The 23,637-nt window shown below is 42.0% G+C and overlaps 1 protein-coding gene across 1 annotated transcript in view; it reads left to right on the plus strand.

Annotated features, from left to right (window-relative positions):
- The first annotated feature begins 17,440 nt into the window (after window positions 1–17,440).
- LOC141987660 (guanine nucleotide-binding protein G(q) subunit alpha) overlaps window positions 17,441–23,637 on the plus strand; it is a 227,867-nt gene continuing 221,670 nt past the window's right edge. Inside the window, exon 1 of the mRNA XM_074953214.1 lies at window positions 17,441–17,745. Within this exon, the coding sequence (XP_074809315.1) occupies window positions 17,610–17,745 (136 nt within the window). The 5' untranslated portion in view covers window positions 17,441–17,609. The remainder of the gene's footprint in view (window positions 17,746–23,637) is intronic.

Genomic DNA, 23,637 nt, shown 5'->3' on the forward strand with positions numbered 1-23,637 from the left:
TAACTTATTCTGGAATTGTTTAGCTGTGTGATACTGATATTGAGTTTCATTATTAAAAGTGAGTAAGATTTTACTCATTTTACAATGTCGCTTGATGGCAGAAAAAAATGACAAGCATTTGATGGTGGTTTGCATTCTTGTAGCGCTTAGGAGCCCCAGTCATAGACCAGGACCTCACTGTACTAGACATTGTACAAACCCAAAACCAAAAGATGGTCCTTGCCCCTTCAGTGGCTTTTTAAAAAAAACTTTATAACCGAACTCATGCTCATGTATTGTATATTCTGTATATTAAAAATAGGACTCTGCCAATTACTTTAAAAATACTTTTACTTCATGGTTAGTAAGAGCTTATTAGAAGCTGAAAAATAACATTTCTTGACCAAATTTTTCCTGTATTTGGCAAACATTTCACATTGGTTCTTGAAATTCTGGAATCAATGTGCAATCGTTTGTTTTCTTCTCTGGATGTTGAAGGGTACCACCCAGAACCTGATTATTTGGTTCTGCCTTCTAACTCCATTTTCTCCTCTAAGTATTTTATATAGATTTCTAAGAATCAGGTTTTTGCTTAGATACTTCTGATAGCCTTAGTTAAGATTTTGTTTAAGGAGATTGTCTTTTCTCCAGTCACAACGTAGTTATTTTGTAGGTGTTCCCCAGAAGATTTTGAGTACATATGTCCATTATTGGTATATTTCCATTAAGAGGAAGCCAGTGATTTTCTTTTTTCTTCTTAAGGTCTTCCTCCATACCTATCTTGAAATCATGGAGGTCAGAGTCAGTCTTCTGATGTGCCTTAAGTTGTCATTTGGGAGTCATCTCTTAACTCACCATAGCCATAAATACTTTAAAAAGACCACAAAGAAAAATTAATCAGACCAGAATTTTTCCCCCTCACACCCCTCCCCTTTGAATGCTAGATATATATTTGTATTTGTATTTTATAGTCCAAGATTCATAGAAGTCAGGGTTTGGTACCTTGCATAGAATTTTTCCAAAATATATTACTAAGCCAGGAGACTTGTATAAAGTACAGGATCAGGTACCCAGATTTCACATTTCAACTTGGAGCAAATTTGTGTTTTGAGCTATAGATCCATGGCATAACAATTCTAACATGCCACTATACTAAAAGCATTTACTGTATTTCTATTGGGATTCAATGCAAAAGTATCATATTGACTTAAGGTTTTACATATTGTACCAATTATGGCAATCCTGTGGATATAGCTGCATATTTTCTTAGCTGTGAATTTGCAGTTTGATTCACATGCAAATTTGTTCTTACTCAGAATTTTCTGCATGTATTTATTTGCTCTTTGTTTTATTGCTTGCATAATTGTGGGGAAAGGATTTCCTTTTAAGATTACGCAGTGAGCAAATAAATGTGAGACAGTTGGTATGAGATTGCATTGTTACTTTGTATCTTTTGCCAATGTCAGAATCTCCTAGTTACCTCTAATTTGTGGTGCTGAATGATACCTGAGACTGTACAGTACATGTACCACATGTTATGTTTCTGGCACTGCATTTATAGTATCAGATTACTTTTTACTTTGCTATTGAATGATTTAAGCAGTACAGTATACAAATTATATATGTATATTATGATTTCTGGTGCTGCTGTATAGGTATTTTCCTCTTTCATGCTTGATAGTTATGTTGTATTTTTATGTGCTGTATTTGTACAGCACCTAGCACAATAGGTCCTTGATTGTAATTGAAACTCCTTACTCTCATAACAATACAAATGTTAATGTTTATACCCAAAGTAAGCAACAGTAAAGCAATCCTGATATGGAACTTTGATTTCATTGTTTTATTTATTTAAAGCCTTGCAGAATTATTCTAAGGAAATAAGTTCTTACATTGTATTATCTTACAACCTAACCTTTGATATGTGGATCTGATTGTGTCAAGTTTGGTTTTGAATTATTGCTTTCTAAAATTTTGGCTGGTAAGATGGTGATCCCTAACTGTTATAGTGCCATATATTGGATAACAAACAAGAATAGGCTTGGTTGAAATATTCTTAGGAAACGGAAAGAAATTATGAAGAATAACTTCCCGTTACACACAAGGATGATCTAGAATCCATATTCCAGAACTGACATGATTCAAACACTAGTTCCCCTCACTGTCACACCAGAAGAACAGATAAAGATAGTCTAAGCATTTATGTTAAGGGCTGGAGGACCAAACATTTAGTGGACAAAACAGAAGGATCCATAACAGAACCATAGAAATGAAGGGCTAGAAGGGACCTCAAGGTGTCATCTAGCCATGTCCTGGCACCCCCCTCCCCCCCCAACACACACACACACACACACACACACACACACACACAGAGTAAGACAGGACTAGGGATGTCTTGACTATCCTGGACAGGTGTTTGTCTAACCTATTTTTTAAAACTTTCAAGGATGGGAATTCCACAAACTCCCAAGGTAACTAGTTTCAGTGTTTAACTGTCCTTATAGTTACAAAGCATTTTCTATTATCCAACCTAAATCTCCCTTGTTGCAAACAAAGCCAATTACTTCTTGTTTTACCCTTGCTAAACGTGGACGGTGGAGAACAACTGATCACCAGTTGTGACAGATATCAAGGTACCCAGGATTGTGAGTCATCTTGTTACCCGTTGCCTCCACCCTGAGGGAGTCCTGCTTCTGATAACTGGGTGTTAGGCAGGTGGTGTGAGGGAGCCATTCAGCCACTCAAACACTCCCCTCTGGGCTATGCCAGCCTTGTCTCTGCCTTGCAGGTTAATAAGAGGTGCACCCAAATCCTTCTGAAATGTTCTCCTGTGATATCCACCCTTGACACTGACTACTGACAAAAACCCCAGGTCCTCTGCCCCCAAAGGAGCAGTGTAACCCAGTATACCAGTTTTACCTAAAGTCACTTCTGCTGTATTATCACACAGCACTTATAATGAAACAAAAGAAGGGTTATTTGACAGAATGGAGATTCCACTAGAAACAAGAGTGTTTTGTAACCATTGGTTTTCATCAATCATAAAACACATACTATGGGCTACACTTAATAGGAAAGGTAACTATCTAATAAAGTAGGTTTTCCCCTACGTTCAGTCTGCTGCAGAGCTGGCTGGCTTCATAGGAAGCAGGATCCAATCTTTCATGAAAAGCACTCCTGCTCAGATGTCTCCTCAGTGAATGGATACAGAGTCTCTCCCCACTTTGTCTTAGACTCATAGGACTGGAAGGAACCTTGAGAGGTCATCTAGTCCAGGCCCCTGCACTCAAGGCAGGACTACAGAATAACTAGACCATTCCTGACAGGTGTTTGTCTAACCTGTTCTTAAAAACCTCCAGTGATGGAAATTCCACAGCCTCCCTAAAAACCAGTTTGTCATGGACCAGATGATCCCCTGTCTGTTTATAATGGTGTTTTTTTGTTTGTTTGTTTGTTTTTCCCCCTTCACATAATTTTGATGGTTGGCAGTTTCTTTGGTGGTCTTCCATTGACTGGTCAGTGATGGGGCAATGGTAAACAACCAAGTCTTGCATCACCTTCACCCACTGATCAGGGATGGGAGGCAACTCCTTTCTGCATGAATGGGCCATCACCAAGTAGTATCATTCCCTGGTGACTCCATAAGGTCATAAACTTTGATATAGTTAGATCATTTCTTAAATCTTACCTGTACACACACCATGCCATGATTATGAACACTGATAACTTACAAGCTTTCAATACAGAGCTTACCTGTTGCCTTTTATGAACAAATACCCTGTAAGCAATGTATTTGTAGTGAGTTGGTCAAGCTGAGATGAGGAGTTTGCAAAGGACAGGGGGCCCCACTTGGTAATGGGCCTATGTGTCTGCTAAAAACCAATAATCGGTGCATAATTGTCACCCCTGTGGTGTCAACCTTTGTCCTGAAACTGTCCCTGGTAGTGTGCTCCATGTAGCACTGCTCAGATAAGTGATGTAGCACTTAATGTGCTGGTCCCTAAGGCTCTCCTAGCCCCTGGGGGTGGGGTGTCTAAAGAGTATAGTGCACTAAGTGATTACAAGGACAGACCCACTCCTCACCAAAACTGCCTTCCAGCTGCCACAGAACCTTTCCCTTCTAGCACCAACTTATTACAACTGCCATCCCCTCCCAGAGCCCCGACCTCCTGCCTATGTAACCTAGTCCGCATCAACTGCCTCCTGCCTGCCACAGAACCGTCACATCTTATCAAACTCTATCCCTCTTGAGCCAGTGGAAAGGAGTTGCAGATTCACCCTTAGCAGAGTCATCACCCTGTTCTCTGCTTGGCCTATTATTGCTCACAGGTGATTTCAACTACCTAATATTAAACAGGTTATATGTCAGGACACAGTCTGGAGAAGTCATTTCTTGCCACTATTAAGGGTGGCTTATTGGAGTAGCTACTTTTGGAGTGCACTAAATGAGATGCTATCCTTGGCTTCAATCCTTAGGAAATGGTTCAAGAAGTAACTGTAGCTGAACCACTAAGTGCTTCTCTTCACAGATATCTAGTTTGCAGAAAGCTGGGGTAAATCTATCCTACCGTGTCTGTGTTGCTGCACATTAACAGTTTGAAATAAGACTAGATCAAAGTACACTAACAAAGAGGTTGCACATAGACTGAGCATGGCTGGCTAGTGCAGGGTAGATTCACACCCAGCTTGCCCTGAACTAAATGTTTGTATAGACAAGCCCTAAGTAATAGTGACCAATAATATAATAAAGTTCTATATCCTTAGCAGAGAGACTGAATCAAAAACTAATATTTCAACACCAGAAGCTAAAGGGTATGTCTACACTGCATTGTAAACCAGCACATGTGGGACCCACACCAGTGCACTCAGTGTTTCTAAGCCCATTCCTGGGCTTCCATGCGGCATTGTAAACCCTCTATTGACAATTGCTGTATCTGGATGTCTCAGCCATGCTGATGCTTTCATACCCAGCTTCTGGGTGCATATTCCAGGTTCTTAGATCCCTCACCAGCTGCAGCTGTTTTAGGCCTTTGCTCAGACTATATTGTGGGAAAACTTGTCTGTCCATCCTGAGACACTTGAACAGAAGTTCTGAGCCTACAACCACAGTCAGCCAGCCCATTTCTGGGCCCACACACTCCCAGCAACCAGAGCAACTTAGATCCAGGGCCAATGGAAGAACTTGTGCAGCTTATGCTTTCAGTCTCTTTTTGGAGTCAGGTAGAGCATCCTTGAGACACTGGACTTTTTGGTGGTGGTTTTTGTTCTATCAAAGGCCCTTCTTGGAGGGTGGTACAGCACTGGTCACTGAGCTGATACTGCTTATTCCTGTTGCCATAACCAGAGATGTCCCATATGTAGACCAGCACTTTTGGAGCAAGGCCGTGAGCACAGACTGGTGGAATCACATTGTCATGCAGACTTGGGATGACCAGGAGTGGATCCAGAACTTTCCCATGAAGAAGCAGATGTTCCTGGAGCTTTGTGAGTGCCCCAATCCTCTAGCTTCAGGACACCCATGAGGGCGACCATGCTGAAGTTGTCTACGACAAACTTATGACAGTCCTGTGATGAACTGGTTTGATGTTGGCAAGTCCAGTGTTTCGTTGAGGTGATCAGGACTGTGATTTTTTTCTCCTCCTCCCCCATCTTCCCCCCGCCCCCATGGTGGTGGGCATTAACAATGTCCCCAATATAACTTTTTGGTTTTGAGAGAATGGGTTTTCCAAACTCTGCCAGGGCCATCATTGTCACTTATGTGCCCATAGCTTGCACAAGGAGTACATACACCAAAAAGGGTTCTACTCAATCCTCATGCAGGCCCTGGTTGACCACAGATGCTGGTCCATGTACACTGATGTGGGATGTACTGGCAACCTGCCAGGGTTTTTTCCAAAGATTGGGACTTTACCTTCATGGCCAAGCTGGGACATTATTGTTACTGAATTCTACTGTTATAAATGGAGTCACTGTCACCACCCCTTTTGCCATGCCCTTATTAAAACCCTACCCTGATTTCAGAGTCATAGGTTTAGAAGGGACCACAAGGGTCATCTAGTTTAACGCCCTGCCAAGATGCAGGATTTGTTGTGTCTAAACCATCCAAGACAGATGGCTATCCAGTCTCCTTTCAAAAACCTCCAACATAGGACCTCCCACAACATCCCTAGGCAATCTGTTCCATTGTTCTCCTGGTCTTACATTTAAGAAGCTTTTCCTGAGATTTAATCTAAATCTGCTATGCTATAGTTTGAACCCATTGCTTCTTCCTTTGCCCTCTGAGAGAGAACAACTTTTCTCCATCTATTTTATGGCAGCCTTTCAAGTATTTGAAGACCATTATCATGTTGTTTCCCTCCCCCTACTTCATCTCCTCTTTTCCAAACTAAACATACCCAGTTCCTTCAGCCTTTGCTCATATGGCTTGCATCCATCCCTTTGATCATCTTTGTTGCTCGCCTCTAGATCCTTTCAAGTTTCTCCACATTCTTTCTATGGTGACCAACATTGGACACAGGACTCCAGCTGAGGCCTAACCAGCACCAATTAAAGTGGCACTATCACCTCCTGTGACTTGCATGCTATACCTCTGCTAATGCAAACTAAAATTGCATTTGCATGGTTTTTTTCAACAGCATTCCATTGTTGACTCATGTTGAGGCTGTGATCTACCAGAACTCCCAGATCCTTCTCAGCAGTGCTGCTGCCAAGCCAGTTATCCCCCATTCTGTATTTGTGCATTTGGTTTTTCTTCCCTAAGCGTAGCCCCTTACCCTTTGTCTTTGCTGAATTTCATTCTGTTGTCTATAGTCCATTTCTCGCATTTATCAAGATTCCTCTGAATTTTAGCCCTATCCTCTGAAGTGCCCCCCCCACCTGCTTCGTGTCGTCTACAAATTTGATCAGTATGATTTTTATTAACTACATCCAGGTCATTGTTAAACAACCCCAGACCAAGAACAGATCCCCGTGGAACCCCACACAAGACCTCCTTCCAATCAGACATTCCATTAATCATTACTCTTTGTGGTTGTTTTACCAACTTATGTATCCACTTAATGGTAGTGGCAGAGGACCTGGCAAAAGAAGGTTCAACAACACCCTGAGTAGCTTTAGGCTGGTGGTGGAATGTGTGTTTTCTAGTTTGACATCCCAGAGGTGATGTTTATAGAACCATTTGGAGGCCAGTGTCATCAGTGTGGTGTATTGTTTTCTGCACAATGTCAGTGAGGACAAAGGAGTGCCATTTGGCCAGGAATGGACTAAAGACACTGTTAGGTGCATTTTCTGTCTGGGAGTATCAGCCTATCATGACTAGGGAAGGATCCACATGCACAATAGAGATCAGGGCTGCTTTGTGTGCCAACATAATAAGTTTCCATGGTCCAGTGGGTGAGGGGGAATGAAATTATGTATTTGAACAGTAATATGAATGAATGGGGAATGAAATAGCATTGTAACTGTGCCACAGTCCTCCTTTGGATGTAGGCCAGATCCAGAAGGTGGATTTTATTAATGTGTTTTATGCATTTTGTAGACTTGAGTCATGTACCTTATCACAGTTTGATTCAGGGAGATGGTATGTATGAAATTTATGTATTATAAAAACTAGCCATGCACTAAAACACACAACTTAATTGTGTGATTGTTTTGAAAGTAATGGGGCTTTTAGGGATGTTAAACTTGTAATGACCTTCAAAAGCATAGTTTATGGATTACTGTGATGAAATGTCTCAAAGTAAATGTAATAAACCATGATAATGACACCTTGTGTACATATGGAATGCTTTATTTGTAAGCAATCATGTAATAGAAGCTCACAATGTTAAATACCTGATAGGCAGACCAGCTGCTAACAAAACTTACAGCACAACAAACACAAACAGCACAAAACCCAGCGAACAGTGCATGTAAGGAAATGTAATGCACAACAATGCAGAACACTCAATCTCTGTTCTGTTCAATGCCACTCAATATCTGTAACTACTTCTGAGTGCTTGCTGTTTCTCTTCTCCTTGGACCTTTTTAGTGCATTTCACACTCGCAGGCCACTGCTGGACTGGCACATGTCAGGGGCTACATTTAACTATTCTAACTGCTGGTCATTCCATGTGACACAGACCACTCTTACCCCAGTATTGTCCAAACAGTGCATGGGCTGCAGGGCATGATAGCACGGAGGGGACTTGGGGCAGGGAAATGGAACTGGAGCCTATAGTCTTAGTGCCACAAGTGCTAGCATCCTTTCAAACAGTTCTTTCTGTTGCGCTCATCATCTTCCACAACCTTCATTCCTGCTCCAGAAACTGCACTGCCAATTTCTTTACACTGCCCAGCCTTCCCCTATTTCCACATGTCTTACATATTTCTCTCTGGTATTTTAGCTGCTGGTTGACCACCTGCTGGATCTCACCTATTAATTCATATTGGACTCACTTCCTCCTTGCCCACTACATCACAGTTTGCACACCAAGGTTCTGGTAGACTGTATGTGCCCTGAAGAGGTGGAAGGGCCTGCCAAGGCAAATGAAAACACACAATGCATCTGCTACACAAGGGAGGCTGTGGCAACTTAAGATCAAAAGATGCTATTTAGCACTGGGTTGGGATTTTTTTCTTCTTTTCCTTGCATACAAGTTTCTTGGCTCAGACAGTCCTGTGAGCACTACTCAGCAGCAAGACTGCAGACATCATGGTAAGATGCATTTTACACAATTAATTTTAAATTATTTATAACTCCTCACTATTTTCCCCTGGGGTTGTGTGTGTGGCGGCTGCTACATGCTGTGTTGTACTATGTATGGGCTTACTATCCTTCCAGGAAGAGCAACCACTGGCAAACATTATAGTTATGGGGCTTCCTGACTGGCAGTATGATCTGTTCCAAGCTCCTGGAGGCCATCCACTCATCTCCATTGAGGCTTTTAAGTGTTTGGCGACTGCCCAACACATCTCTGAATGAATGGGGCTTGTGAGCTACAGACCTAATAAGTGTGCCCCGCCTCAAAATCTGACTTCCTTCATTTCCTCCTCTCTGAAAAGAACACACGCATTACCATCCAGGAATGGGTTAAAATCTGGGGGGAAAATCATAAGATGCTCCTTTAGGCTGAGATGTATTACAGCTTTTTTGAAAGTACCTTGCATCCATGAACTGAGTACAATCTCCCCCCCACCCACCCCCAAACCAGTTTGGACTCTGAATACAGGAGTGAAATTCATAGAGAAGTGAAATGTCTTGCACACCTTGCACCAGAGATTTACTAGCATTCGGCTGTGTTCATCTAACTAGCTAGCAGAGTGCTTGGTATAAGGCTTCTTCCTATCGAAGACTGTTAAATGTCTTTGCAGGTGAGTGATCAGCATGGAAAAGAAGAATTAAATGCTGAATTCAAAACTGTATTTGAACCAAGTGGGGCTCCTTCCACTTCCTGAGAATTGAGAGGGAAGCTTTGGGGAGGAAGGGCTGAGAATCACAGGCCTGGGGAGGGGGGGTGGGATTGTGGGATAGCATTGGTGCAATCTCTGCACATGAGTCTGGGGGCCCAGACTCAAGCTGCATCCATGCTGCAAAATGATGTGTCTTGGACCTGAATCCCAGTGGCTCAGAGCCCCACTCCCATCCCCCACCCATTAATACATTGTAGGGGATTGGGCTTAAACATGAGCCTGAGCCAGATTTACTATGCAATGTTGGGTTGCCAACTTTCTAATTTCTGAAAACTGGACCCCCTAGCCCCTGCTCGCTCCTCTGCCCCCTCCCCGTGTCACTCATAGCTTTCTCCCCTCAACTCCAGTGTGAGCAGCCCCAAGGAACTTGCAAACCCCAGCTCCAGCAGGCCACTTGGGAGTGCAGGTGAGAAGAGCGCTGCAGCCACACAGGAGCAGCCAGGCAGCCCTACTGGTGAGCCAGGATGCGGCCCTCCTGCATGGCAGTCTCCCACCTCCCTCTACACTCTTCCCCTCCCGCTCAAGCCCTCCCTACCCTGGAGCTGCCTGAGAGCGTGGCCAGTGGAAGCGCTGGCTGGTGGGGCAACTCGCGTTCCTTCCCTCCCGGGGAACGTTCCATGCCCACTGGGAGCCCCTTACCCTGCTCGCCATAGCCCCTGCACTCTGTCCTCGCCCACAGCCGTGCTCCTTAAAGGGGTCGCCCGAGTTGGTGCATGGTTGCTGCTATGGGAGCCACCACTTTAGGGCCAGGTGAGAGGCTGCCACTGCCCCCCCTCCCACTGCCAGTAACTGAACTTCTGGGATCTGGTCAGTTCATCTGACCGGACACTGCCAGGCTCCATTTTTTACCAGACTTTCCGGTTTAAAAACTGGACACCTGGCAACCCTAATGCAATGTACTCATACCCAAAGTAAGGAGGAGTGTGGAGAAGTACAGTATACACCTCTCTCTCTCTCTCTCTCTCTCTCTCTCTCTCCTTTCTGGCTGAAGTCCAGACTCAATAAGTAAGGGAATGTGAAGTGGGAGCAAAAGGAGGAGCTTATGCTTGGCTGAGGTGTTTCTGGGGCTCCCATCCTTTCCCACCAGTAGGTGGCACAGCAGCTGCACCTGACAAAGGATGAAGCAGTGTCCCATATAAGAGTCTCATATCCGCCTCCTCTCCTCTTAAGGAAGATCTGCCCTCCTACAGGAGAGAGGAAAGGGGAGAAGTCTCTACTTTCTCTCACTTCCCTCCAGACAGAGAGGGGAAGAAGAGGTACATAGATGCCCTCCAGCCAATTCCTCCTTGCCTGTAGGAGAGAGACAGATAACTAGTATACACAGTTTCTGCATACTCTCCTAAATGTGAAAATACACTCCTAAATGCAGAAAATTGCAGCAGGTTTCTAAAATTGTCCAGGGACAAAACCCTGTCCCCTCCCTATTAATTTTACATTAATACAAATTCTCCATCCTGTGATCAGACTCCCTCTCTACAGGCAGAAAGGAGGGTAGGAAGCTCCCCTGGGCACCTCACCCAGCTCTGCACACATATGTATTTCTTACAGACCTGCTTGCAGACAAGAACCCCTTACAGATACATACTCCTCTTCAGATTTTCTTTCCCTTTTGACCTTAGCAGTTAGGACACGCAAACGAACATGGAAGTGAAATAACTGAATTAGTGAGAAATGATTGAATCACGCTGCCATCAGCAGATGTGGAGAAGATCACTGCTAGATATACAATCTCTTACAAATGCTCTTGTAGAAAGCAACCCACTATCCTGTCTTTTTAGCTTTATTCTGGCAGAAAAGGGGGAAATGGTATTTGCTGTGAAGAAACTGTCTGACCTAGGAATCAGGAGGGACTTCAAAATCCAGTTCTCAAATGGATTCCAAGAGCAGCAGGTAATGTAATGATGATATGGAAGAACAAAGGGCTTGCTTTAGAGAGATCTGCTGGGAAACAGCTACAACTTTACTTGGACTAAAAGGATCAATGAGTGAAGAGTGGATACAGTCACACACGTGGAAAGTGACTGAAGGGGGGGGGGGGAAATGCGGCAAGCACAGGTGACACAAGAAGAACAATGCATGCTGCAATGGGAGTATGTAGAGAAAGGTAAAGATGTGTGAGACAGACAAGAGAATAGCTTGACAAAGTGAGAGAAACTGAAGATGCATCAGTGAGACTTGACTCAAGTTAGCAATTTTAATCATGGTTTCAGTGTCACAGTAGTATCATAAAAGCAAAAGATGGCAGACTGTTAACAATGGAAGCAGAACCAAAAAAAAAAAAAAAAGATAGTGAGAACATTTTAATGAAGTACTCAACTAACCAGAGCTAACAATTCCAATTAATGGATGTGCAGAAGAACTAAATATGTCACTGCTAGAAATTTCAGAAGCAGAAATAGAGAAAACAGTTAACCAACTAAAAATGACAAACCACCTGGTCAAGATAAGATCACTGCTGAAATGCTTAAAGTGGGGGAATATGCATGGAAATACATAAACTCTGTTATATAGTTGGAAGAAAGAATTCTACCCAGAGGAATGGAAGTAAGGTGTGATCTTTAAATTACCAAAGAAAGGAAAGTAACTGGTGTGCAACAACTGGTGAGGAATAACACTACTTTCAGTATCTGGAAAAGCATTCTGTAGCGTACTATTGAACAGAATCAAATTGGTTATCGATGGAAAAACTGCATACTATGCAAGCAGGCTTTAGGCTGAAAAAGTCATGTATACACCATATCTTTAACCTGAGACAATTGATTTAGAAAGAGAAGAGTAGTCTTGAACTTTATAGATTTTACTAAAGCTTTCAACTACATTCACAGAGAGTCACTATGGAAAATCTTCTGACAATATGGCTGACTAGAAGGACCGTCCCCCTGGCTAAGATGTTGTTGTATGACGTTTCACAATGCTGTGTAAGGATTAAGTGGTGAGATCAATTGGTTTCTATATCGTCACTGGAGTCACCCGTATTCTGTGATCCAGCGAGGGCAGCCATTTAAGATTGACATCTCCCAGATGTCACTTCTCTTGTGTGGAGACCCACCTCTCTCTCTCCTGACCAAGATTTTAAGCTCCCGGCCGTACAGTGTGATACCCTCAGAAAGCCAGTCTGCCTAAAGCCCTCCGTGCCTGTGCTTTGCTTTCTCTGAAACTATGAACAGTGTGTTGGCAGCAGTTACAATTTACCACACAGTTCCTTCTGATCAAGCACATGTATTCTTAGAGTGAGTGCATTACAGAGAAAACATGATAAAACAATAAAACAGATTTGAACACATATTAAACATACCAGGACTGGAGTCACCCATCAGTCTTATGGGATCCTAGCAGGCCTCTTCCACAACTTTGGAGCCCCTCTTGGACAGAAGGTACTGTCTGTTTGCTGGATCAGAAAGAAGGCCCGGTGTCAGTTTAAGCTCATCCTTTCTTTGCCTCCTAGTCTCTAGAACAGTGGTTTTCAAACTGCGGGTCGCAACCCACTACTGGGTCACGGAATGTAGGGCACTGGGTCACGGCGGCTCTAGTCAGCACCGCCGACAAAGCCGTTAAAAGTCCCATCGGCGGTGCTGCCCAGCTAAGGCAGGCTGGTCCCTACCTGTTCTGACACCACCCTGTGCCCCGGAAGCAGCCAGCAGCAGGTCTGGCTCCTGGGGGGCGGCACAGGGCTCTGCGCACTGCCCCCACCCTGAGCACCAGCTCTGCACTGTGGGTGGGTGGGTGGGTGGGAGAGCTGTGCCTGCGGGCGAGAGCCGCGCGGTGCCTTCGCCTAGGAGCCGGATCAGCTGCTGGCCGCTTCCAAGGTGCAGCACGGTCTGCAGCGCCAGGACAGGTGGGAAGCCTGCCTCTGCACCCCAGCTGCGCTGTTTACGAGGAGCCGCCGGAGATAAGCCCACACTTCAACCCTGAGCCCCAATCCCCTGCCCCAGCCCTGAGCCCTGCCTCAAACCCAGAGCCCCCTCCTGCTCCCCAAACTTCTCATCCCTAGCCCCACCCCGCATCCCTCACCCCCATACCTCAACCATCTGCCCCAGCTGTGAGCCCCTCCCACACCCCAAACCCCTCATCTCCAGCTCCGGTGGGTCATGGACATTAACAATTTTCTTCAACTGGGTTACCAGGAAAAAAAGTTTGAAAACCACTGCGTTAGAAAACCCAGTTTGAATCAGTAATAGCAAACCACTGCAGGGGTTAGTACTTCCCTAGTTGCTTAGTCTCAGTGACTCACCTTAGTCAACCTCTTATTGTGTTTAGTTCCTGTAGGAGCTGTGGTAATCCTCCCCATGGAGGAACACAATCATACATTAACCATTCATAAATTTAATAAATGGTTCCCAAATACTGCACAGGATTGCAATATCTGCTACAAAGATGTTACATTGTTTTAAGAGATATTGAGTAATGCTGAAACTACTGTAATCACATTATATATGCGGCTGGAATACGCTCACTTTGAATAGTGTGTTCAGATTTGGTCAAACCATCTCAAAAAAGAAGTAGTTCAAACAGAAGAGGCACAGAGTAGGACAACTAAAGGGTTAGATGCATGGAAGGATTTCTGTACAAGAAGAGATTTTAAAGACGGGGACTACATATTTTAGAGAATGAGTAAGAGGTGCTATGATAGAGGTATACAAAATTATCAGTGGTATACTGAGAAAGTTTATCACGAATGCATATTTACTTTCTCTCTTATAACACAAGAAAGAGATGGTTAATGAAAGTGAAAAGCAACAAATTTAAAACTGACACTAAATTTTCAAAAGTGACTAGTTAATATGGGTGCCTGAATATTAGGGTGGTCAATTTGAGACACCTTAAAGGAATCTGATATTCAAAGAGGATGTGTTCTTCAGCAATTCCTTAAAACCAGGCCCCCTTAAGGTGTCTTCTAGTCAGACATCCAAAATCCCCAGACATTTTGAAAATTTAGGCCAATAAAAGGAATCACCATTATACGCAACATGTATATGGAACTTGTATACTGAGGCAAAGAGCTTGGTGGGATTCACAACAGGATTAGATATCTTTGTAGTTAATAATTGCATCATTAACAAATATACTTGCTAGGATAAAAATATACAGGGGATAGGGGATATAAAGCCTCATGTTTCAGGACAAAAGTCAACCACTATTCTGCTTGGAGTTAGAAAGAAACCCTATAAGCATATTATTGCATAATTGCCCATTATGAAGTTTTTATACTTTCCTCAACAGTATCTGGTACTGATCACTGGCAGAGGCAGGATACTCCGAGCTCATAGAATTTTCTATTTAATCTGTGGTCTTTTCCAAGATACATATTGGAGGGCACTTCCCTCAGGTCATACATCAAAAATCAGTGTCCATGGAAAAGGCACATACAGATTAAATGCAGTATATGTCCCCAAGCATGCCTACAATTAAATGATAGTTTCACATTTTAGTATATAGTGTTCAGACCCTGGAGCAACTCTTGCAACCCCCTGTAGTGAATGTATAATATGGGACTGATAAAGTCTGCAGAAAGCTGTCAGACTTCCTCTTCTGAAGGAAGATTACTACAATGCAAGCCCTTGAGGGCAGCTGTTGTGCTCAATATGCAGAGAGATTTTGATCAGTTAACCTGGGATGGTGCAGATCTACTTGCCATACTCTACCCTTCCCCCAGACTTGCTGCAAACCCCTTTGCACCATGTGGGATCCTGTGCAAGCAGTGTGGTGAGCACACAGCATGTCCCCAGCATATGTTCCTTATAACTGGCCACTTGTGCACCCATTCTGCTACCTTTTTGTCTCCTATGCACTCATGGGAACAGGTTCTGATCCACAAAGAAGTTGTTCAGTGAGAACAAAGAGGATTCCACCCTGTGTCATTGTTCACTTGTTTCTTGGTTAGTGTCTATTAACTATATCTTTATTTATCTTTATTATATATCTTTATTTGCTAAATTCATTGCCAACACAGACATAAATCAGGGCCCCCAAAGCATTTTTATTAAATTTTAAATCCATTTCAGTGTAATGAAAAAGTGCTTTCACTGAAATAATAGTGCTTTTATTAGAAATAGGATTATAGAATTTAATCTAAAAATGTGCACATCTTTAATTTTGTTTACAAGGAAAAAGAAACATACTTTAAAAATCTTCTGAGGTGCAGTGACTGTTTTTATACAGTATATCAAAAAACCTGCTGCACAAATTTGAGCAAGTTAATGTATTTTTAAAATTGTGAAGCAATGAGAATTATTTTATTCAAAATCAGACAATGTCATTGTCTTGATCATTACATTTTAATTTTCAGTATCATAGCTTGTGATGGGCACTGTTTAATTTATAGTGTGTCAGCATGTCTGAGCAGCTGCAGGTGTGAGCACAGCATCATTTTCAAAATAAAGGCCAAACTATAGGAAAGAGCATCCCACACATGAAGTTGGGGGAAGGGGGGGTGCGGAAAGAGGATATGGATGCCCCTCTTACTGCCTAGCAACCTTCATAGACTTCCATTGCTTTCCTGGGAGAGACTTCAACCTTCTCCTTTAGGGCTAATTTAAAATGGAGCTAGAAATGGGACAAAATGCAGCTAAAACGTCAAATACTAAGGAAAGCTAGGACCCATATCATATATCAGTCCAAAATGTGCCGTTGCTCTGGAGTGCTGACTTAAGGTCTGGTAATTCACATACACCAGAGGCTTGGGGTTTTGGCAAGCTAAATCACAATGGATTCTACCCTCAAAGCTACTATTACAGAAATAAAAAGTAAAACAGATTCATTGACTTAAATTTTAGAATATTAGGTTCTTATAAGCAAGGGAGGGATACTACCCATTTCGTTTATTATTATAATCATTGTTAAAATCTCTCCCCCCTCCCCCCCTTTTTTCTTCTTCTGCACGCCATAGGAACTCATTGGCATGAAAAGTTACAAGGAATGCCCTGAAGACCCTGGGAAACTTTTATTCCCCAAATTTACATTGCCATCTGAAGGGAGAGAGGTTCCCCTCTCCCTTTTCCCGCCTGGGAATTGTTATAATTTCGCTCTTTCCCAATTTACAAAGTCACCTCTTCTTACAATAGGATGGAGGGTTATAATAAAATGGACTAGGACAAGGAAACAAAAGCAAATCTAGAAACGTTGTGTTAGAAAAAAACCCAGCCCTGCCCCATAGGACAAATAAAAAAGAGTTCCTTGCGGCCATTTGGTGTGCAAAATGACTTGTTCCTCCCTCTATTACTGCTATTGGGTGGTGGTGTTCGTCTTTGTATGAAAGCCTGTTCAGTAAGTTTGGAGGTTTATTTCCCTGGGATTTTCCTTTCTGTATATTTTCCTCTGTCTCGTGGGTTGGAGAGAGAGAGGGAGGGAAGGTCCGCCATATTTCTGCCTTACACGCCCAGGAGCTGAGCCATTGAACAGTCAGGCTGGCTGGATACATATTGTACATGCACCACAGCTCTTGCTTCCCTCCTCCTCCCTCGCATTACCCGCTCTCGCTTCCTTACAGAAAGGGAAAGGCAGGGACGAGAAGAACAGCTGCTTCAAAAAGACAGAAGCAAATAGACCCCCCCTCCCCTCAACCCCAAAGAAAGCTGGGAAGAAAAGTCCACTTGAAAGACCTTAAGCAAAGCAAACTCAGAGATTTCCAAGAGGCAACAAGCAAAACCACCCCCTGGAGGATCTGATGATCAGGGAGTGGGGGAAGAGGGGGAAGAGACAAGAAAGTGTGTGTGTGGAGGGGGGGAGGGGTTAGTCGCGATTAGCATTTCAATAGGGGCTGGTTGCTTTGGAGGGAGGTGGGGGGATTTCAGCGGGTGTCATTCACAAGGGACGTTCGGGGACTGTAGCTGCAGGAGACAGGAAAGGAAAAGAGTGGGGTGCTGGGCTGCTCCTCTCTGCTGCTCTGGTAGATGCTTCCCTGTTGTTTGGTGCATGATTTAGAGAAGAGGAGGAGTTGGAACCAGCGAGTGTCAGAGGCAGGAGATAGGGTGGGGGGGCCGGTTGCGCCGCTGCTGGTGGTGGGGACCCTTTCTCTGCCTCTCTTCCTCCCTGGGTGTAGCATCCAGAGCTCTCCCGGCGTTGGCTCTGCTGTCCCGGGGTGGGGGCTCGCAGGCAGAGGGCGCGTGCCTCCCTCGCTCCGTGGTGCGGGGTGTGTGTGTGTTTTCGGGGGGTGGGGGTTGTGTCTGAACCAGTTAGGAAGAATGACTCTGGAGTCCATCATGGCGTGCTGCCTGAGCGAGGAAGCCAAAGAAGCCAGGCGGATCAACGATGAGATCGAGAGGCAGCTCCGCCGGGACAAGCGGGACGCCCGCCGGGAGCTCAAGCTGCTGCTGCTGGGTAAGTCCAGGCAGGCGCCGCCTGCACCCCAACCCGGCCGGCTGCCCCGGGGGCTGCTCAGCCCCTCCTGCTGCTGCTGCTCTCTCTCACACACACACACACGGTGCCCATTGGGGGTGCAGCCTTGCACATGCATGTAGGCACTTATGCAGTAGACATGCCTGTGTGTGTCTGGGTACGGTGCGTACATTGTATCAATCCATTGATAAGTATGAAAGTAAAGGGAATCTGATCATGGGTGCGGGGGAGGGGAAGGGAGGGAAGGAGGACACAATTTACACTCAGTTTCCTTGCCTTAGCTCCGCGGGTGCTTCCAATCTACATGATTATGTTTATTCGGACTCTCAGGATGATGGTGGTGGTGGAGATACGTTTGTGTGTGTGCACAGATATCTGTAATACACGATGTTACATGGTATATATCCGTGGGCATGTATTGCAAATACATATGCAGCTGGTTTCAGAGATTCTGGTTCCTGTAGGTGATTTGATGTGGAAGAGACACTGGCCTTCCAAAAATGGAGAGGGGATAGGGCTTGGTGGGTGACAGAGAGATGAAAAGAGAACATAAATGGCAAATACATTTGGGGGTGGGTGTAAGGGAGAAATTGCAAGGAAGCTGCTAAATGAAACGACTCACAGGCGGAGTTGCTTTGCAGATTGGTGGTGGCAGGCTTTAATGTCTACATTGTTCTGTGAGCCTTCAGAAAGGTTGCTGGGTGCTGGGTTTATTTTTTTAGTGTGATTTTTGTTTAATGAGGTAAACTGAGATGGAGGGTTACACTCAGATTATAGGCTAATTTCATAGAACAACAACACACAAAGACATGAAACTGACTAATAACCTACAGTATGTTGGAGAATGACAGCATCTTGAATATCTTTGGAATCCACCCATTGGATAAGAAATAAATTTACAGTATACAATACAGTTTCCCCTTAATCTCAACAGTTATTGTCATATAATCATAGCTAATGTACAAAAAGCAACATTTCTCTATTTTTTTGTTGATACTAAAATAAGTCTTTTGAATTAAAAATAATAATAAAAAAGCTCATGACCAGTTCATTGTCATATAATGCATAGTTATTGTGGTAGATATAGTTTGTGCTTTGGACTAACAGGGCCTAAAAATGTCTGCACGAGAGCCTGGTGTATGTGGAGTTATAAAACTGAATAAATCACATGCAAAAGATGTGTACTGTCTGCTGTAGCGCAAATATGCTATCTTGTTTTGTATAGAAACATTGTTATTGATACAGGGTAAATTGTTTTATAAATGAGTTAAAGCTGGATCAAAATAAGTAAAACATGGGAAAGAATATGTTCAGACATAGTCTTTTAAATTAATTTGCAGTTTTCCTTAACTAACGTGTTTTCTCTTCTATACTTGGAATAATGGGTGTGGAAGAATGATCAGGAGAGAGGGAGATAGAGAGAGATAATACTGGCGGTAAAAATTGCTCTGCCTATTTGATTTTGGCCTAGTTTTGATTGATTAAATTTCACGTTGTGATTATTTTAGGATTCAGAAAAGAGGTGAAATAAAGTATATAAGCTTGCATTTGCTTTAGTTTATGGAAATTGACTTAACATATTTAATAATTTTTTTTGTCATATTTGACTTTTAGTACAAGTCTATGTTGTTTCTGCATTTTGCTTGTTTTTTGAAATAATGCTACAGGATTTTGCTCAATATTTTAGGGAAGAGGGAAATTTATTGGGGGGGAATCACTGTGTGCTCCCAGAATAGGGGGGGATTTAAATTATGAATGTATATAGTTTCAAAGAGTTAGTCCCCAGTGCTGTCGTCAATTATGCACATGCTTAACTTAATGAATGAGTAATCTCATTAATTTCAGTGGGGTCCATTCACTTGTAAAGTTAAGTACTGTATGTATATAACTCATGGCAGTCTCGGGCCCTAATTTTAGCATTATTTTAGGCCAAGTGAAAGGTGGTTGGTTTCAGCGAGAATAGATGGGTCGGGAGAGCTATTAATTTATAGAACTATTGAGAAAGCTCAGGGTTTTTCGATGTGGGTACAACAGTGCAAACCTTCAGTGTTAATGTGCTGCATTAGTGTAAAGTGAGCTTGCACTGGTGTAGTTTACTTGAAACTGAGAGAAGTTGCCCTGATGCAATCCTTGCTTTATACAAAATAATGCATCTACAGCGGGCATAGGCACCACTGTAACGACACGACTCTAGAAATTCCTAGTGTATACAAGCCTTTACTGAACTACTTTTAAAAGAGTAGAATTTAATTAAAGGACATTATCAACTTAAAAATCATGCTTGTGACTGTTAATGGTGTATATACTGGTGTCACAATTAACACCTAAGGTTCTGATCCTGCAAGGAACTCTGTGCAGGCAGACTCCCCTTGAAGTCACTGGGGCTCAGTGTAGGTTCAGGGATCTACCTGAACAAAGCTGCTCTCAGGATCCAAGTCTAAAATTACTGTACCGAAACAGATTTGAGGGGGAAACTATTTCTTCAGTTGGCTTACTTTGTGTATTTGACAGCAGTTTGTATTTAGTCACTCCCACTGCTTCTCCTGTATAGTCACACAGTTTTCCCTGTTTGTGTGGGTCTTTCATATAGCAAGGAGAGAGAGAGAAATTTTAAAAAATAGGAAATGTCATTATAAAGTCATAATAACTGGTGAGATTCAGAGAAGGAGTAATATCTGAAAATTACATAAACTATTTTTGTTAATTAATTGCAAGTTGACTGTGTCCTATTACCCCTGATACGTAAAATTGTGCTTCATTTTATTTTATGTAGGCTTTGGGTAGAATTGTCAAAAGCTACTTTGACCCACCTTTAGTGCCTAAGTTACTTAGTCTTCGGTCCCATTTCCAAAAGTACCCTGGGAATTAGGAGCCTAAGTGGGTTAGGTGCTTTTGAAAATGGTATTTATGCTCCTGGGTGGCCTAGCATGACATTTTCTAAAGTGCCTTTTTCTATAAGTATTTCTTAATATAAAATTGTATGAATTTCTGTAATAGACATTGTGCTTTCCAGAAACTGACAGAACAGCCCATTATTTTGACTTTATTTGTTACTTTATTATGAACAATATGTATTATAAAGAGCAGGTGTGGGATCTATTTTTTTCTTCTACTTGTGTATATGTAATTTTGTAAGCATATACAAACTCATATGTATAATACAGAACATGAGAAAATTAAGCATTTTTCTGGGTCATGGTTGGAAAGAGAAGCATTTTTTCCCATACTTTGTAGAGATTGTAATGTTTCTTTGCAATGTGAAGATATTTCTCCCTCCCAATTGTGTAGTATACAGTTACTGCATCACATTCACCTTATTGTGTATAGCCTTCTTTGTACATTATGTATACTGGTGATTATGAATTTAATTTTCTTTTAGATTAATGAGTTTCAAATGTTGTAGCTTGTTTTGCAAACTTGTATTGCAATTCATGGTAAGATTAATTTTAAAGTGTTTACTTTTAAAGTAATCTTTTAAGTGATTAAATATTAAAATGTCAGTTTCAGACACTAAATTGCACATCAGTCTACTGTGAGCTGTTTTTAAAATTAGGTAAAGCATTTCTTATAATTTTAATTTGGAACAGCTAGCTTCCAGAACTGAGTATTGAAATGTATTACTAAAACTGTCCTCTCGCTAATACAAATTGGCTGTAACGTTAAGGACATTTTGGATCAAATTGAGTTTTGTAATTATTTGGTTTTAATCTGTTGTGTTTTCCAAATTCTTTCTGGATTTCTGTTGAACGTTTTGTAAAACCCTATAACAGTTCTTCAGAATTTAAAGTTAATATTCATCTATTCTTTGCTCTTGGCTGTAAAAACACTTTTATTATTGGCAGAGCAGAAGGAATTATGTTTTATAACAATATATTGGAAACTGTTAACTATAAAATTATTTTATTGTTTATCTTGTAAGTATTAAGTGCCATATGCTATGGTGGTTCTTTGCATACCACTCCCATTGTCAAAAGTGGGAGTTCTCTTTGGGGAGTGGTAGCCAGATGTGGGCCTAAGAAGTAGAGGCCTCCATTATTGGCCAAATTCTACCCTTATACGTACATAAAGACAACTACCATTCTCTTCAATGGGAACTTCTTTGCATATCTGAGAACAAAATTTAGCCCTTCTGTAACTCTGATAGTAGGCTAAATTAAATGTTTGAGGGACTCATTGCTTTAATTTAGACCTGCTGGTATTATGTCACCCTGAAAGCATGGTTCTCCAGGTTTAGATGTTCTCTGCATTTGAGATAGCAGGTCTCTAAAATGAAGTGAGGTTTGAAAAATATAGGTGATTTTAGCAAAACACTTGCATTCTTCATATGCTATCAACTGAAACATGTGGAAATTAAGCCAGTTGAGTGAGCATAAATTGCAGCCAACCTTAACTGGAAAAACATTCTTGAACCTCCTTAGATGAGTATCCAGTAGCAGATCTATCTGGTAACATGCATTTTGATACATAAGTCAGTTAAATTAGAGATCCAAATGGAAAATCTAGGACTTTCAGATAATGAAGATGTTTGACCTTCACTAAAGTGTTTAAGGAGGAGGTGAGTCCATTAAACCAAGAGTGGATTACACTGGTGTATGGTAGCACTGTCATCTCTGACAGATACAATCTGGATCCCTTATTTTTTATGGCACCTTAGAGACTAACAAATTTATTTGAGCATAAGCTTTCGTGAGCTACAGCTCACTTCATCGGAATGCATCCGATGAAGTGAGCTGTAGCTCGCGAAAGCTTATGCTCAAATAAATTTGTTAGTCTCTAAGGTGCCACAAGTCCTCCTTTTCTTTTTGCAAATACAGACTAACACGGCTGCTACTCTGAAACTTATTTTTTATGTAATTTAACTGCTACACATGGTTTATTGAAATAGAACATGACAGTATTGCAGTTCCTTGTACAAAATGATGCAGTAAATAGCAATCGGTGTGTTATATTGCTGAGATATAGGTACTTTAGAATGTGAACAGTATTAAATATGAGATTTGGGAGAAATCTCACATAATTGAATTTCCTGTTTAAACATAAATTGGCCTAGCTATTGAAATCTTGCCGTTTCAGCCACACATTGTTTATTTTTCATAGTATGCTTATTTCCGTGACTAAGATGCTCAGAAACAAATTGTGCCCAAATTCAGATTTGACTGGCTGGCCAGAATAAGGCAAACAACTGAAAGAGATTCTTAAACAGAAATTGTGTGTGTGTGTGTGTGTATATATATATATATAGAGAGAGAGAGAGAGAGAGAGAGAGTCATTGGTGTAGATTAGAAATGGTTGGTCCTGGGTGACCAGAAGTCTAGAGGTAAGTAATTCCTCCCACAGCCAGATCCATCTAAAGACTTCTGTTTTTAAAAAATAGATTTAAAAAGCGTGTTATAGGGTATTATTTAAGCTGCTCTGGTGACCATCAAAGATCACATAGATTATAACTTTAGTAACTGTTATCTTCAAAAGAGCAGCATTTGGCAGAAGGCATTGAACTGCATTTTGAGGAGGTTTGCTTTATCTGTATTTCTATAATAAAGTCCCTATAGTTTGAGCATGGGGTTGGAGTAATCCTTATAATCCTGCGCACACAGGGCCACAGGTTTGTTTGTTTTTCTTTTAAGTTGGTCCATCTCTTTTCCTTAGTTTTCCTAACTAAAAAGTAGGGACGATAGTATTAAATTATTTAATGATTTACTAGGTAACGATTTTCAAATGTGTTCAACATGAAAAGCCTCATATGCAGTAAATGGAGTATTGTTAGTAGTAAGTTTTAAAAATTAGTTAAAATTAGTTTCAAATACTATAGTCCTGAGATCCCAGCCAAATGGGACTGGTTTTACAGTCCCGTTTTATTTTTAACGATTTTTTTCA

The sequence above is a fragment of the Natator depressus genome, chromosome 5 (assembly GCF_965152275.1).
Source record: "Natator depressus isolate rNatDep1 chromosome 5, rNatDep2.hap1, whole genome shotgun sequence".
Taxonomy (NCBI): domain Eukaryota; kingdom Metazoa; phylum Chordata; order Testudines; family Cheloniidae; genus Natator; species Natator depressus.